The sequence below is a fragment of the Tauraco erythrolophus genome, chromosome 4, assembly GCF_009769465.1.
Source record: "Tauraco erythrolophus isolate bTauEry1 chromosome 4, bTauEry1.pri, whole genome shotgun sequence".
Taxonomy (NCBI): domain Eukaryota; kingdom Metazoa; phylum Chordata; class Aves; order Musophagiformes; family Musophagidae; genus Tauraco; species Tauraco erythrolophus.
In genome coordinates this window covers 57,847,550-57,863,167 of record NC_141468.1, presented here as the reverse complement: position 1 = coordinate 57,863,167, position 15,618 = coordinate 57,847,550, and the positions used below count along the sequence as shown (strand labels likewise).

The 15,618-nt window shown below is 36.7% G+C and overlaps 1 protein-coding gene across 4 annotated transcripts in view; it reads right to left on the bottom strand.

The window, feature by feature from the left end:
- The window catches only part of LUC7L2 (LUC7 like 2, pre-mRNA splicing factor), a 37,732-nt gene that overhangs the window by 20,232 nt on the left and 1,882 nt on the right, over window positions 1-15,618 (bottom strand). For 2 of the 4 annotated variants that reach the window (XM_086611006.1, XM_086611007.1), the window contains 2 exons: window positions 9,224-9,294; window positions 7,448-7,542 (listed from right to left, as the gene is read on the bottom strand). Coding sequence is in view for 2 of the 4 variants with exons in the window: in XM_086611004.1 (XP_086467130.1) it covers window positions 7,448-7,542 (95 nt within the window). In the remaining 2 variants the exon portion in view is untranslated. Of the gene's footprint in view, window positions 1-7,447; window positions 7,543-9,223; window positions 9,295-15,618 lie in introns of those variants that run through there. The other 2 variants (XM_086611004.1, XM_086611005.1) reach the window with 1 other exon arrangement.

Genomic DNA, 15,618 nt, shown 5'->3' with positions numbered 1-15,618 from the left:
TCACTGTCAATACACTGACTTTCAGACAGACTTTTACTAAAGTGATTTACAGAGGAGTCCTGATGAGTAAATCAAATAAAGAAAGGTGAGAACACTCAAGTCCCCAGGCTAGACATAACTAAAGTTTATTAAATGTGTGCAGCCATGATCTGGGGCTGTTTGCAGTTATTGCACTTCTACTGAAGATTAAAAGCAGAAAAAAACCCTACATATTTGGAGAATCTTTCTTATAAGTGAAAGCTATTGCTGAAGATTAGTCTAGAAAATAGTCTAGGCAACCACATGCAAAACAGGGTATCAGGAGTCCTTTTGCTCTTGCTGAGCTCTCCTCAAGAAACTAGTGTCTTCCACTCACAACTTGCTAGACGTTTTTTATAATATTTTTTATTTCTCAGCTTTAGATGGGCAATTAAAGATACTTAGAGTTCCCAAAGCTGAAGTTTAGACAACTAGTTTTTCATCCCAAACAACCTCATATTGAAATGATTTACTAATCATTTTTGTCATCCCATCCACAAAATCGATAGAATGTCTTTGGTATTAATACAGAAATATGGATTACATACATTTAGTTTAACAATGAGGCATAGCTCTGCTTCAATCAAATCAAGTACAAAAAACCAAACCAAAACAACAAAAAAAGAGAATCATTAAGTATGAATAGACAAGGAAGAGCTGGCCAAAGACTCAAGCAATAGAGAATCTGAAGATTTTATCGGTAAAATAAATGTGCACTCAGAGTAGCTGACGCTAATAACTGAACCACAGACTAAACTCCGATGTGATACTGTTTCTGCAACATGAAATTATGGCAGCTTTCTTTTCAGATCTTGAGCTACCGATAGAAAATTTCCCATTTTGGCACTTTTACAATTACTACACATTCCTTTGACATCAGAGATTAGATTATTGAATGTACTCTATATGCAGTGCAAAAAGAGCATAGAAAAGCCAAAGCTCTTTAAAACACAGAGGGCTGATGTTGAGCCAAGTGTGACATAGTAGCCACGCTATCAATGCTTCTAAAAACAGCATGCATCTTTGATAGGTTTTGAAAGAAGATACTCTGGGCAGTGTTTCTGTAGAAAATTATTTCTAGCTATAAAGATATTCATACCAAAACAGTTCACATTCAGCAAGGGAAGATGGATTTTTTGTTTGTTTGTTTGCTTAGAAGGACCTCACATGACTGAAAAATTTATATTGGAGGAATCAGATCTCTCCCTTTATCAAATTGTCAAGGCAACTATTGGGGTCTGTATGAGAACACCCTTGCTACTGATAAAAAGAAGCTACAGACAGACTCTTTGCTGAGATCTTCCTTATTATGGAACTCACTTTTCACCTGCACTAACAATTTTGTTTGACAGATTTCTAGACTTGTGATAAAGTCTGTCCTTTCTTGTAGGCAACATATGTTCAGAAGAGGAGCCTTTAGAATGATATAACAATGCGTGACTGAAGTCCTCTGACTCCACTAAAGGTGTTAACTTTCGTAGGACTTCACTAGCAGGAAAGAAATGCTAAGCTAAACGGAGGTAGAAATTATTAATTACTGAAGGCCTTAGCAATCACCAAAAATTCCATGTATCTTCAGAAATATAACACTTCTTTAAAGACATTTCTCCTTTTAACCATATCTCACTTCTGAAGACTTCAAGTCCTTAGAATAGATCTTTTCTAAAGACAACACTAGCAGTAGTCTTTCTTATTTTTAAATAAGATATTTCAGTGTTTACACAGTATTTGGTCTTATAGCCTGACTATATATTAACACTGAAGTTAGATAACCATACAGGAAGAAACAAACAAACAAAAACCCTCCATCTAGATAAACTAGATCCAATAAAATGGAATATGGTACAATCAATTCACTTTCCCAGCACTGGACAAAGAAATTAAGAATACGTTTCAGGAGACTGACATGATCACCTGCCAGGACAATATAGCACTTCACAATTCATCACCACTGGGCTGAAGGGTGCAAACTGAGATAGTTTATGCAAATCTAATTTAATTTGATTGGCAAAGCTGAAGCAGTTCACATGATCAAATCAGTCCTGAACTGAAAAGCTGATACTCTTAAAGAGAATGCCTGCTTTTCATAACACTACAGCAAATAGTTCCACTATCAGCAAAGAAATCAACTCCGGATTAAAATACCTTACTAACAGCTATCTGCAGATGCCTGAACTTCTCTTCTACAGTAAAAGGAGATCTAGACAGTAGAGTCAGCAAGCCTAAATGTATTCCGCCCACCTTGAGAGGGATACTCAGTGGCAGGTGAACTGAATCTTTCTCTAGGCTCCACTGCCTAGATCCTTTCTGACTCCAGTGCAAGCTTCGACACCTAGCTCTTCAGCTGAAACCTAAATTTAGATGTCTTAATCTGGAGCTGAATTCCACCTCTAATAAGCTTGAAGTTAATCATGTATTAAAATGTATTGCTAAACCAAGGTCTCAATCAATATGGTTTTAGTCAGCAAGAGTCCTGAAGAGTTGAGTGCAATAAATGAATGAGCACCTGAAGATATGCTTAACTGCTGGACTGAACTGCTAGAGCATACTTCGAAGTCTGTATAAATAAAATGCAAGAAGCCGTGTTCCTCAACAAATAGGCATAAATAAAAATACAGACAAAGTTAATCCACTGAGCAGAAAGGAGTTTCTCAACCATGGTTTGCAAGACTACATACAGTATTTGTGATATTTTTTCAATAGGGAAGCGCAATCAAGCTAATAAGAAAGCCAGCTTGCTGCAGAAGTGTTGAACTACTCAGGCTCTTCAAAGAGAGCTAGCAGGTTACTATAAATGTTCAGGAAATTACTACTTTTAACCTTGTCAAAGGTATTTGCTTTAAATCTTCCCACCTTGTAATTTTCATTAGTACTCAGCTATTCACTCAGAAACATTCGAAGATAGAGGAAACACATTCTCACACATCTTGTAAAACCTGCCAAAGACAGCACAGAGCTTACATCCAGAGAATGTTGCTTATTGCTTAATAGGTTTGTACCATTACAGGGAAGTCATCCAACTCCTACATACATAGCTTCAGTCCTAATCTCATAAAATAAGTAAATAAACATTTTTTGTAATGCTGATGAAAAATATCCCACGTTTGGAGAAAAAAATCCAGCAAAACCACAAAAAAGACCCCCAAAACCCAAAAAACCACAAGCCTGATCATCATTAAGGATAAAAAAGCTAAAGTAAGAGTGTCAACCCTTTAAGACAAAAAAAAAATATTGCTAACTTTAAGTGGTAAATTATTCACTCTGTCCCAGCAGCCACAGTTTACAAAGTCTTATTAATCTCTCACAAAATTCTCAACTTGAAATGAATGAGCAAACTCTTAAACCACTGACTTATACATGTGAACAAGTGCATAAATGATCATTATGAAAAAGGAGAGCACCAAAATATGAAAAAAAGAAAACAGTTAAAAATAAAAGAGCTTTATGAGAAGCGTTGTCAAAAGCAGTTTCTGAACACTGTTCTATGACTTGAATACACAGTCATTTCTGCGATCTTACCAATTAGCTTACTATGTGCCTCGCACAAACTTCAAAACACATTTCAAATAAAAAGATAATCACAGAGCACAATAGATTTATAATTACAATTTAATAAGCTTAAAAAGGATGCTATAATTTTATCTTTGTTTACATTTTTGCTGTTGGGACTCGCTATTATACCTATTTTTTCCCTGTAGCCCATTATTCCCATTGCCCTTAGAAGTAGACCACAAAAAAATCCAAAGCCGTTCTCTCCCCGAAATGACACTAAATCATCTGCAGGCACTGAGACACTTCTGATTGTATGATTTAGAATTTTCAAGTTTACAAAACCAGAAACCTAGCAGCACAAAAACATGTCCCTAGATAAAATGAAATGAAATAAAATAGGAACGTAACCAAAAATCTCCTGATTTAAGAAGGTAACAATTGAAGCTCATTGACAACTAGACAAGCCTATCCAGAAAAGTGGAAGAAAAGGGAAATTGATACAGAATGAATTGTTCTGTTGGCAACAGCAGCCAGAAGAAAGAATCAAATTTCAGAACATAGCTAGTTCTTATGGCTTTACACTCCTAAGTCAAATATTCAGGGTTCCTTTAAAGACAACTTTATTGTTCCTTTAAATACAAACTACCCTGAGGAAGCAAGACACAGAAAAGTGCAAAAGAAAGCTCAAAAAAGCAGGAATCTGTGCACTGTTGCCAATCCAGACAATGGAAGTTTCCTAGTAAAACTCAAAACTTATACTAATTTGTATGAATGCTTTTTTCCTGATATATTTCTAATGTTAACTAAAAAGATAAATCTGATCAAAGAAACTTGAGGAAAATACCTACTGCAAGTGTTTCAGAAAAATCTAGAAATAAAAAGAGATTTCATACAGTATTCTTAAAAATAAGCATAAACTTCATCTAACAAGAGAAGAGATAATATATGCAGGAAGCTGGACAACAAAGAGAAAGTCTCCAATCTTCTAAGAATACATACACTACGTTTACCAATACATACTGCAGCCTGGGGAACATGATTTTATTGTCCAGGGAAATCAATTCCTCAGCAGAGTTTTGGGTATTTGGCCATTAAGAAAAAGAACACACTAAATTAACAGAGCCTACTCATATGAGTCATTTCATTTGTCTTGCGTTATCTGTGAATGTCCTCCTTGCGTGCTTTTGAAAGAGTGGGTGGATTGGAAGAGCAGAGAAGTCTGCATTTTACATGTGGGAACAGTAATACGCAGTTCACAAGAATTGCACGGATTATCTTGTGACACAAAAAGAAAAATGGCAATCCGTGTCCAGTATTTTACTGATAATCTAGTCAACGAAGAGATTTACTTTCATAAAATGTGCCCAGAGAACTTATTCTTTCACAAGTGCAAGATTCTGTTTTTGAACTTGGCGACGGGGGGGGGGGGGGGGGGGGGGGGGGGGGCGGGGAGAGTATCTGAATCTTTGTTATCTACAGATCTTGAAAGTCAAGGTACATCAAAATTTTCCCATCAAAACTCTGGAGAAAACTCCACAATCATTTTCCAAATCAACAGTAAACTGTTTAGTCCCACTATATGCTTCTCGCTCTTTAAAAGCTGCTATTAAGATAGTAGGTCCATTTCTTCAGACCCATGAATAGGCAAACAGCAGAACATCACATGGGTCAGATAAAGTCTGTCTTTTATGAGTCCCTTTCTACTACTCCTACTAAAAGGATTAAACCAGTGACTGTTTTTCTGGACCCAGAATTACACTGTGGAACACATTCCGTGGTCTGATGACTAGTTGCCTTTTGAGGAAGAAAAAAGATTGATATTCACTGAGTAAGGAGTTTAGTACTCCAAGAGCAGCAGCAGCAGCATCCAGTACGATACAGATGAGAACTTCCAGTGAGGACTAGGTAACAGGCCTAAACTACATGCTTGATCTGCACCATGAGTGGCATTACTGCACGATACCTACAACTTTTATAGTTCTAAGATAAACATTCCTTACTTGCTAAAGACAGCTATTCTAGAAATTTTTGCTTCCAGAAATTAGACCACAGTGAAAAGCTGTCAAATTAACCTTCTAACAGTATCTTCTTATGGATTCTGACCAAGGACTTAGTACATTTTTATAGCATACTTTTATGTCCCATATCTTCCCCCAACCATGAGCTGTTTTGCTCATCACATAACCAAAACACGGGACAATAAAACAGATGAATGAAGAGGAATATGTTCTTCTCTCTTTTCCCTCATTTTGTTTGGACAGTTGAAAATAAAACTACATATGCATTGATACACAAAGCACTGTTACAAATTAGTTATGAAAAAGAAAGACTTGAAGGTAAGGAAACATATGCAAGATGCATTATCTTCAGCGTGAATTATCTTCAGCACACGCCAAACACAACACATTAACTTCAAGACATCTGATTTTTGCGATATGACAGACCTTTGCTATACAAAAGCAAAGAGTGTCTTTAAGGACAGGAAAAAAAAAACAAACTAGAAAGCCACAAAACTTATGAAGCAGCTCAACAAGTGGGCCTTTTCTATTCCATTGTCTCTTTTATTAAGACAAATGCTAAGTTCTCTGGTTCAGTTCTACTATTTATTTTGTCTCTTCCTCCTGTGCTTCTTAGCAATTACAGTTGTGCCAACTTTTACAAGGACTCAAGAAGAAGGAAGGATGGACTGTAACTACTGCTCTGTCAGTCCAAGTGCCAAAATTAGTAAAATAAACACAATTAGCGTGTGCATGCATGTCTGAAGCCCTTTAATCAACTAAAAACATTATGGTAATTTAAAATCACAGCTACTTGGAAAGTATATTAGAGGCCAGGTGACAGGTAAATCAGTTACCAAGTATATGTATTTCAGTTTACCATTCTGCAAATTAATTCCATTCTGTATTTCATTAAAGGCTCCAGTCCAGTTAGCCATTTGGAATGATATGGCACAAAGAACCAATAATGCTTCACATAATCCTTATGTGAAGTACACATTTTCAGTACTTATTTTCCCCTCTGCCACAGGGTAAGAAAATGCACCAACGTGAATAAGGAAAGCTACCAAAGTGCAGTATTAACAACAGTAGGCACATCATCATACTACATCTCTCTACTGTTAATTCTTCTAACACCATGGAACATCAGGTTAAACAATCAATACAACATAACTTGCCTGCCTTTCACAAAGAATGATCTACCTGAATTGGGCACCACAAGGTAAAGCTTGGGCACACTGACAAAGCTAGCGGTATGTGTCCAAGCCCCCTTGCTTGCTCTTCTCAGGCAGAGGAACCTCTACTATAGAATACACGAAAAAAACAAGTCAAAAAAGTGAAGTTATTAATATAAGTGGAGATTTTCAAATTGTCTGAAAATTCATGAAAAATTCATGCCACTCATGAAAATGGCACAGTAACTGAGTGTCACTGTCATGTTCTATATATCTCAGCTTCTAGAAATGCAATTATTTGAACTTTCAACTGTTTTCACTAAAATATTTCTGAAGAAAGATCACCTCTCTTCCCTATGGAAATGTTTGTGGGGTAATTTCTCACTGCAACATGAAGTTTTAAGAAAGTAACTTCACAGTTTATGCATAAATCATATTTACTTTTTTACCTACTAGTTCCATCAGTACCAGCTTAAAACCACTTTGCTATAGTACAATTCATGTAGGTAATATCTTATGCATTTTAGATTTTTTTTGGTGTTATAAAAAACGATAATGAATTTGTAAGTAATAATTAATATATAGAACTGGAAACTTCTAAAAAATAGCTTAATAACCCACAAATTAGTTGCTTATAAAAGTTCCTTTGAACTACCAGAGAGCACTAGACACATACTTGCTGAAAACGAGGGATATTACAAAGAACAAATGTAACTCGAATTTCTCTATTCTTATCTAAATAAAACACAAGATTCAGCTACGTACAGTTCCAGAGAGCACATCATGAGGGCAGCAGTTGAGAAGGTGGCTCTTGCATACTCTGTCATCACTGAATTTGATTCGCTGACGGGTGGTGTCACCTGCAATACAGAAATCAACACATTCCAGGTTAGAAATCCTGGGAAGACACACGTGTTCTGCAGGTTACATGCAAAGCGTTAACATTGCCCTGTCACATAGTGAAGGCCTATGGAAACTAGAGCTTAAAACACTGTATGCTTCTTTGCCAAATAACATCAAAACCACAAATAAATGTTTTAATGCTCTATAATGCTATTTTAAAATCCTCTCACACTTCCCCTTCAAAAATGCAGCGTGAAAAGTGCTTCAAACCAGAAAGACAGCATTAGCTTAAAAACACTTTGCTACAACAGCATTAGTTAAATGAGCTATATGTTCTATTTGCATGAAATAGTGATGTATTTGTATGCAACAATTGGCATATAAAAGCAGCCTCATAAACACAAGGTAATACACATTGAGTCTTCACCGAATCCCACCTGATACTCATTTTATGATTTTGCTCTCGGATGCAACGCATCCTCTTACTTCTGATGGGAGTAGCATAAAGAGTTGGCAGAAGAATGATTGTAAGTGCTTACAAACCTGAAAAAAAGTCAGTCAAACATATGGACATAGCCTGTACTCAAAATTATTTTACAGACATTTGCATAACTCTGTATCATAAGCCTTTTTTTTTTCCCCTACATGCCATTTGTTGGGCTGGACATATCTTAATTATATCTTCATCATGGCAGGTTGTAGTTCCTGCATCAGCAGAAGCATCAATCTGCCCAAACACTTGAGGTCTGATTGCAAGTTTAAATAACCCCATCTTAGAGCAAGACCTGAAGTCTTCAGAACAAAGTAACCAGCTGGTATTTTGAGGATGAGGGAGGGAATATGTTTTCCTTCAAATCACAACATAATCATACTACTTGAGATTCGGAAGAGAAACCACTGCTATGGCTCTCTTGTTAAGACACAGGCATGATAAAACACCTTAATCTCTCTCAGGATGTATCTGTTTATTCAATTTTTAAACCGTAGCAACTTGTTAAAATCTCTAATGATTGAAAACCTACTGGTGAACTACTGAAGCAAGGAGGGCTGCTGAGTGGAAAAAAAAAAGAGACATCCAATGAGTTCAGATAGCAGCCTTTTCCATTTCATCAAATATTTTAAAAAGCATAGATACATTTTGCAGTTATTAAAGTTTATGGCTTCATGACCTGAAACACTCAGAATTTTGAATCTATTAAGCAATTCAAGAAGCCAAATTCATTATTGTGGTAACTGAGGTACAACAGAGGGGAATAAAACCCCCATATCTTAATAGTAAGAAAGGCTTGACTAACATGTAATCAGATTTTAAAATATCTATTAGCATCCTATGCACAGAACTGATAACGTTTTCAGATGAGCCAAGTCTCAGATTATTAAGCAAACAAAAGTTTCCAAAAACATCACATGCTTAATCTGCCTGCGGGATACCACAGTTAAAACCTGTAATCCACAAGCTAAATAGAGCTTCAAAGCAGTTCAACAATAGGTTTTCTAGAGGGTGATCTTACCTCTTAGTTATAGTTACACGACTAAAAATCTAGAGCAATCCCCTTATAAACATGCCTGCTACTGCAGTAATGAGTTTTGCTTTTCCTTTTTTGCCTTTCAGGAGGTGGATCCATTTTTTTTTTTTAAACACATAACTGCGTTTGTTCCACATTCATTAACACATCTGAAAAGTTATTGATAACTCACGGCTCGGCGAATGCGGGGCCTTTCTGACACTCCCTTGCAGATTGATGTAGGCAGGCAAAGATACATTGAACCTTTATAAATAAAACAAGGGGCCAGATTGTTCAGTTTGTATAGAATAATAGACTCTGCCAGCAATTTTAACACAGCATCTAGAAATACACGTTGACTGTAAAGATTCTTCTACATAAAGATAAATGAACAAAATCAAGAAAAGTATTTTTTAAAAAAAGACAGCTGATGGCCTAATAGCACTAACCTATCAGGCATCAAGGGGTTATCAAGACCAGAAAATTGCTGAAAGACTCATGGTTCCTTAGATAAAGTAGGCAAGTAGTATTTTCACCGATGTCACCTCAACATCTAGACACAGCCTTTTTCATACCTCTGCCACAACTAGGAACTGATGCTACAGCTGCAATACAGTCTTTTTTCATCTAAGCGGCTAGCATGATAACCACGATTACCAGATTGAGGAAAGACAACATGGGAAAAAGAAAAAAAAAAAAAAAAAAAAAAAAGGTAGCAGAAATGGATCACCAACAGCCTCAAGACCACAACCCATGTTTACATTTTAAACATTTATTCTTTCTGCATTATGTCTCTGATCTAGGATTTAAGACACTTTCAGAACATTCAGATATTTATCTTTTTGTTCCTATGAGAAGCAGTTTCATACGCTTTTTAATCTATGTTATTTCAGAAGGAAAGGTTTATCAAAAAGAAAAGGGGTCATAAACTACGTCCTAAAAGTGACTGAATTTTATGTCCCTCTAGCAGCTCATTCCAGAGTCCGACAGCCTCAGAGGAAAACACTTTTATTTCTTCACTAATTTTGTGAGCTTCAAACCACTAAATAGTGCAGACCTGTTGGCAAAGACAGAAGATGTATTCTACTGCTGACCTACAGATGAATCATGTCGAGCAGGTGATGACCTGGGGTCTACACAGGTTGCCAGGGAGAAGGGCAGAATAAAAATCTACAGATCCACTGTACTCCTGACATTCAGCCTATGGCAAGAGACACTTTTGCAGATGCCTTCTAAGAATTAAACCAATATGAACAGATGTATTCTTAGGCCAAGGACTTCAGCGGTATGTCAGATAACCAAGACGCTGCTTCTCTTCGTCAAACTGTAGTTAGGTTGATACACTCAAGTGAATGCTAAACAATGTTCATGAGTATTTTAAAAAAGCTTTATATATTCTGTTAGAAGAAAATAATACATCTAGGTATCAAGTAGCTGCAGTCATCTAAATTTTAGAAGTATCCTTAAATGTTTATTATAAAGGGGACACCATCGCTGATATTTCAGACCTTATTACAGGTTCTATTTTAATAGGTAAATAATTAAATCAACTCAGAATAGCAACTTACTTAACCTTGCCTCTGAAGAATAACAGAGTATTCAACTACTTGAACTTTAGGACTCATGCTCACTAAAAAAAAATCCAAGTAATTTACCAATTACAGGAGTCAACATCTATTACTATAAGCCATTCCTGTGTTTCAAATTAGATTTTCTGCATTAAAAAAAAATATCACATGATTGATAAAATTTACACGGAGATACAGAAAAAATAAATTCAATTTTTCTAAAGACGCAGCAGCTTTACTTTACTTAGAGCACCTGGCCCAAACCAGGTTTCTGTAAAAGATTACTTTCCAGATGAATGGACAACTTTGAAACAGAATTGAAACCATTCAAGAAAAAAAAGCCAATCATCAAGTACATTTCTACACTTGCACATCTCCCATCCTTTATAAGGGTAAGGAAATTGCACACTAGGGACATAAATATTAAAGAGCTGACATCAGTAATGTAAACTTTTCTAAAGGAAGTTTTCTAATTTTTATTAAACATGATGACTATAAAAGTAACACCAATATTCAAGACCAATGCATAATGCTGATTAAGAATCATACAGAGGTTAAAAATCACAATATGCACTTGGATTACACAATTCACTACGAACTCTCAAGTCTAACCTACTAATAAGCCTCCACGAGGTCATTCCTGTTCAGTGTATTTCAAGCACAAACCAGCAGAATGAACACTTACGTATCAACAATGCTTAGCATTATAACGTGCTTATAACAATCATTTATTTGATCCAGCATCTCTTACTGTTCTGATGTATCCTAATACACTGCTAACAACAATCCCAGTGCATTGATGAGAATTACCCTTTTTAATTCAACTGTAACCTCCAATCGTAAACTAATGGCGCAATCCATGCAAAGACAACAACGTGCATTTTCCTTTTCATGCCGCTGACTTCCTACAAGAAGCTACATCAACCAAAACCACTTAGAGCTTTCCACTCAAACTTTTGAAGCGTAAGTCCCAACATGTCGGCAAGAGACTCTGAAAGCTTTACTCAGGAAGAGCTATTAACGGGGTGGAATATCAGGTTCAAGACTGCGTATCAAATTTCATCAGCAAAGCAAGCCTTTTACAACAAGTATTCAACATCATTATTTAACTGAGGCAGGATTGCTTCTGGTTTTTTACTTTGATTGAATTAATACTTGTCAATGCAGAACAGAATGAAACAATTTTTTAGCTAATGCATTACAAGCAGAACAAATATAGGAATGGTTTTCTATGAGGTATGAATACACCTATTTACTTTCTTCATAAATGCCATTTCATATGGTGTCTCAAATCCAGAGTAGAAAATTTCCTCAAGTCCTTCACTGTTCCCCTCGTTTTTAAGGGCTAAAGTACCAGAACTTTATAACTAAGCCAGCAAATACACACAATTCACTAAACACAATCGTTGCTCTTAAAGCCTTCTGATCACTCCTGATTGACAAATAAAGAATCTTTTAATGATGTTTATGTGTTGCTACTATTTTCAGATTTCTGAGCTGATATCAATTCAACATTTTGGGTAGGTTTTGCAGGAATTCATGTATACAAGATACTTTTTTCTGCTTTTACTTTGCTGCTGATCTGTATTTGAAAGAAAAGCTTCCAGAGGAGGCTCTTAGCTCCCTAACCTGGCTCTCAGCCTGAAGCTAACAAAATGCATAGCACACCTCCAGTAATGAAAACAACGTACTGAAACTGACTTCAAAAGCACATACCACCTTCCACCTACAAGCATAAAGCAAAGTGGAGAACAAAGATCTATGTACCCTGAAAATACCAACCTCAACCCACCACCATCCTTAAGTACACAGAGGACTCCTCAATAATCCCATATGGAAACAAATAAATTAAAAACTAGGCTACAAATTCTAGATTACACCTCTGTTACCATATAAGGGGTGTCACCAAACACAGGATGACTTTAAGATAAGCACAGAGGTGTCACTTCAACTCCTCCCTAACAAGGAGGAAAAAGTCACACATTAGTAACCACTACTGAGGATAACTGAAGTGGCTCGTGTGAAACAGGAAAACTGATTAAGATGTGAACAGATGCAAAAAGGATATTTTAAGTTTCAATGACAGTAGAAGATGACCCAGAACAAGAAAAGTGCTTTGCTAGTAACAGCTAAAGAACTGAGTTAAAGACTCCAAACACAGGGGTTCTGCTCCAAAAGCTAGCAGGTGAAGCAAAAGAGGCTGATTCGCACATGTTGCACATGGGTTCTGCATATTGAAAGGCTCCAAAGATTTTTCTGCTAGCCACATAGCATATTTGTTGGGATGTTTAGGAGAAAATTTTCATGACCACATGAGAGTCTCAGAAGCACACATAAATTTACCTGTTTCTTAAGAAGAATCTAATTAACTTTGCTAGTTTTTCATATTTCTAGACTATAATCTAATTTTGAAGTAGTGGTGACTCTTAAAAACACCCAAAACCACCATCATATTTCTTTGCAACAGACAAGTCTCAGCAGTTTCAAGATGTTGTGCTGTTACAGGGCCATTCTGATTTGCTCTGCGTTTGCACTCCTGTCAGAAGTAATGATCCTGCTCCACCCTCTGCTTCTAACCGATTCCCCACGCTGACTCCAGCACTCATGCGGCAAGGCAGAGCAGGTAGCTGACCTGGCAGAAGACGAACCAGTTGAGCAAGGTAAGCTGATTTAAGATAAAATGGGATCTTTACAATCAGGCCTTTTAAAGCAAACTTGGCAATCTTTGTTCATTCCAGCTACATTCTGGAAAAAAAATAATCTTGGAGTACTAATATCAATTGTTAACATTTCACTCCATTTGTAAATGACTCGATTTATTCAAAACAGTTATGATCCTAATTGTAAGGATCACTCCTATTTTCTAGAGAACAGGGATGGCAAAACCAGGGTTTACCTAAGCATACTATTAAAAAAAAAATTTAATCAGTTTTACAGTTGAAAAGTAGCATTTGAAAAAAAAATTCACACTTTCCTATCAGCTTATTTGGAAAACTTGCGAGTGACAAGTTCTCTGGTCATCAACAACAAATTCAACTTGAACTAACCTTTTAACTATTGATAAATGTAATAAAAAGTCCTTTAGTTTAACTGCTAACAGTAAAAAAACAATATGAAGAAAACATTAATATGTAAGTACATAAGATTAGCACCTGGTCTTCAGCACTCCTTATTTCTCAGTATTTGGGAAACCTACGCTATGGATTCAGTAGCTTATATTTAAGTCTCTCTAAGTATGTCAGGTTATCAGTACTTGGAATGACATACTTCAGAGAAGATTTTTTCAACGTGCAGTCGTGACTACATTAAATTGGTCCAGCTTTTTACTAACATCAAAATCTAAGCCATCACTTTTTTAAAAAAAATTTTGGCATGGTCCATGTCCAATCCAGTTTTCCACTTCTTGTCAGAGAAGCATGCAAGACAAGTTTAAGCTAAGTATATTTAAGGTATTTAAAAAAAAAAAAACCACACTTGTTTTTAAATAATAAACCACACCTTCCATTTACAGAATGATCTCATTGTACTGACATTAACAACACAACTACTTTTTACATATCCCAGCTGAATTCTGAGAACTGCAACTCACTGGAAACATCTGAAGAGCATCTGCCAAGTCCCTTCTGCTTCACAACTCTGCCAGGTGTCTGTGACATGAGCAAAGGCAAGCACGGGGTAGCAGGGCACTGCGCCGGGCAGCTGGCAAGAGGCTGCCTGAACATCACATCCTGGCAGGTACCAGGCAGCCGTTCATCACACGTCGAGCGACACAGGGTGACTACAAGTGCATCTATCCCACTGCCAAAATTCAGACAAGGGAGGAAGCAGGTTGCCAAAGCAAGTCACAAAGCTCCCAGTTCTCCCTGCCTGCATGCATGGGGCCCTCTGGGAAAGGCCACAGCAAGGGGCAGGTCCAGAGTCACATACCTAGTTCTAGACAGCCGTGCATTGGGCAACTCTGAAATGGGAAGCCTCCTTACTAACACGGCTCATTTTTCATAAATATTCCTACAGCAATGCTATGGGTCAGTGGGCATTTTCTGAATCAATTTGACCCACACAGAATTGTGCCTTCTAAGCGTTCTCAGAGTTCAACTGCAAATCCATAACAATACTTCACAACTACCTCCTTTGAGCTTCTCCATTCTGGCCCCAGGCACACCAGTCATAATGAGTGTGCGCAGACTTCCACAAATTACAGCCTACAGCTGTTTGAGTCTCATTGTGGAATTTTGAAATCATTTTCAGAGCATGTTCTTGTTCTCTATGAAGGATACTATAAGCCCAAAAAAAGTTATTTAGACCACATACTCAGGCAACAACATTGGCTCTGAATTTCTTTGAGTTTGTTTTATTCTCAATGAAGAGCTCAAATGTTTGATCTCTATCTGTTCTAGTACAGGTAAGAATTTTAAACTTGCACTAGGCTCCTCAAAAAAATCCAAAAAAACAACCCCACTACCACCAAAAAAACCCTCAAACTATGTAAAGTATAAAATTCTGTTAAATGGGAAATTAAAAAGCACTTTGGTGATTTTGAACAACATAACACACAAACATCACCCAAGAAAGATTATTTTTCAGAAACATTTTAAAATCTATTGTGTTGTCAGGCAGAGCGAAATCCAAGGCAGTGGGGATAAGTGGTAAAAGGAGAGCCATAATCTACCAAGAAATGAAAAAACTGCAACATTCTAATGCAAAGCTGTGATTTGCATATTACTAGAAATAGAATATTTGTCAAAGGGGATAGGAACATAAAAACCCAAACGACCCCAAAACCCACTACTCTCAAGTTAGCAATATTTCAATGACCTTGAGCCTGGCCTTGAATTTACTAAGTACCAGCTCTGCAGAAAAGGATGACTTCCACTCACACTCTCTTGTGCACTTCAGTTCAAGTAATGCTCCACTGGATTTACTTTTTTAAAAAAATACTAGAATGGTGTTACATGGAGATCCTCAATTCCCCACTTAATCCAATAATGGAAGCCAGTTTTGCAAACAGTCTTTTCTCCTC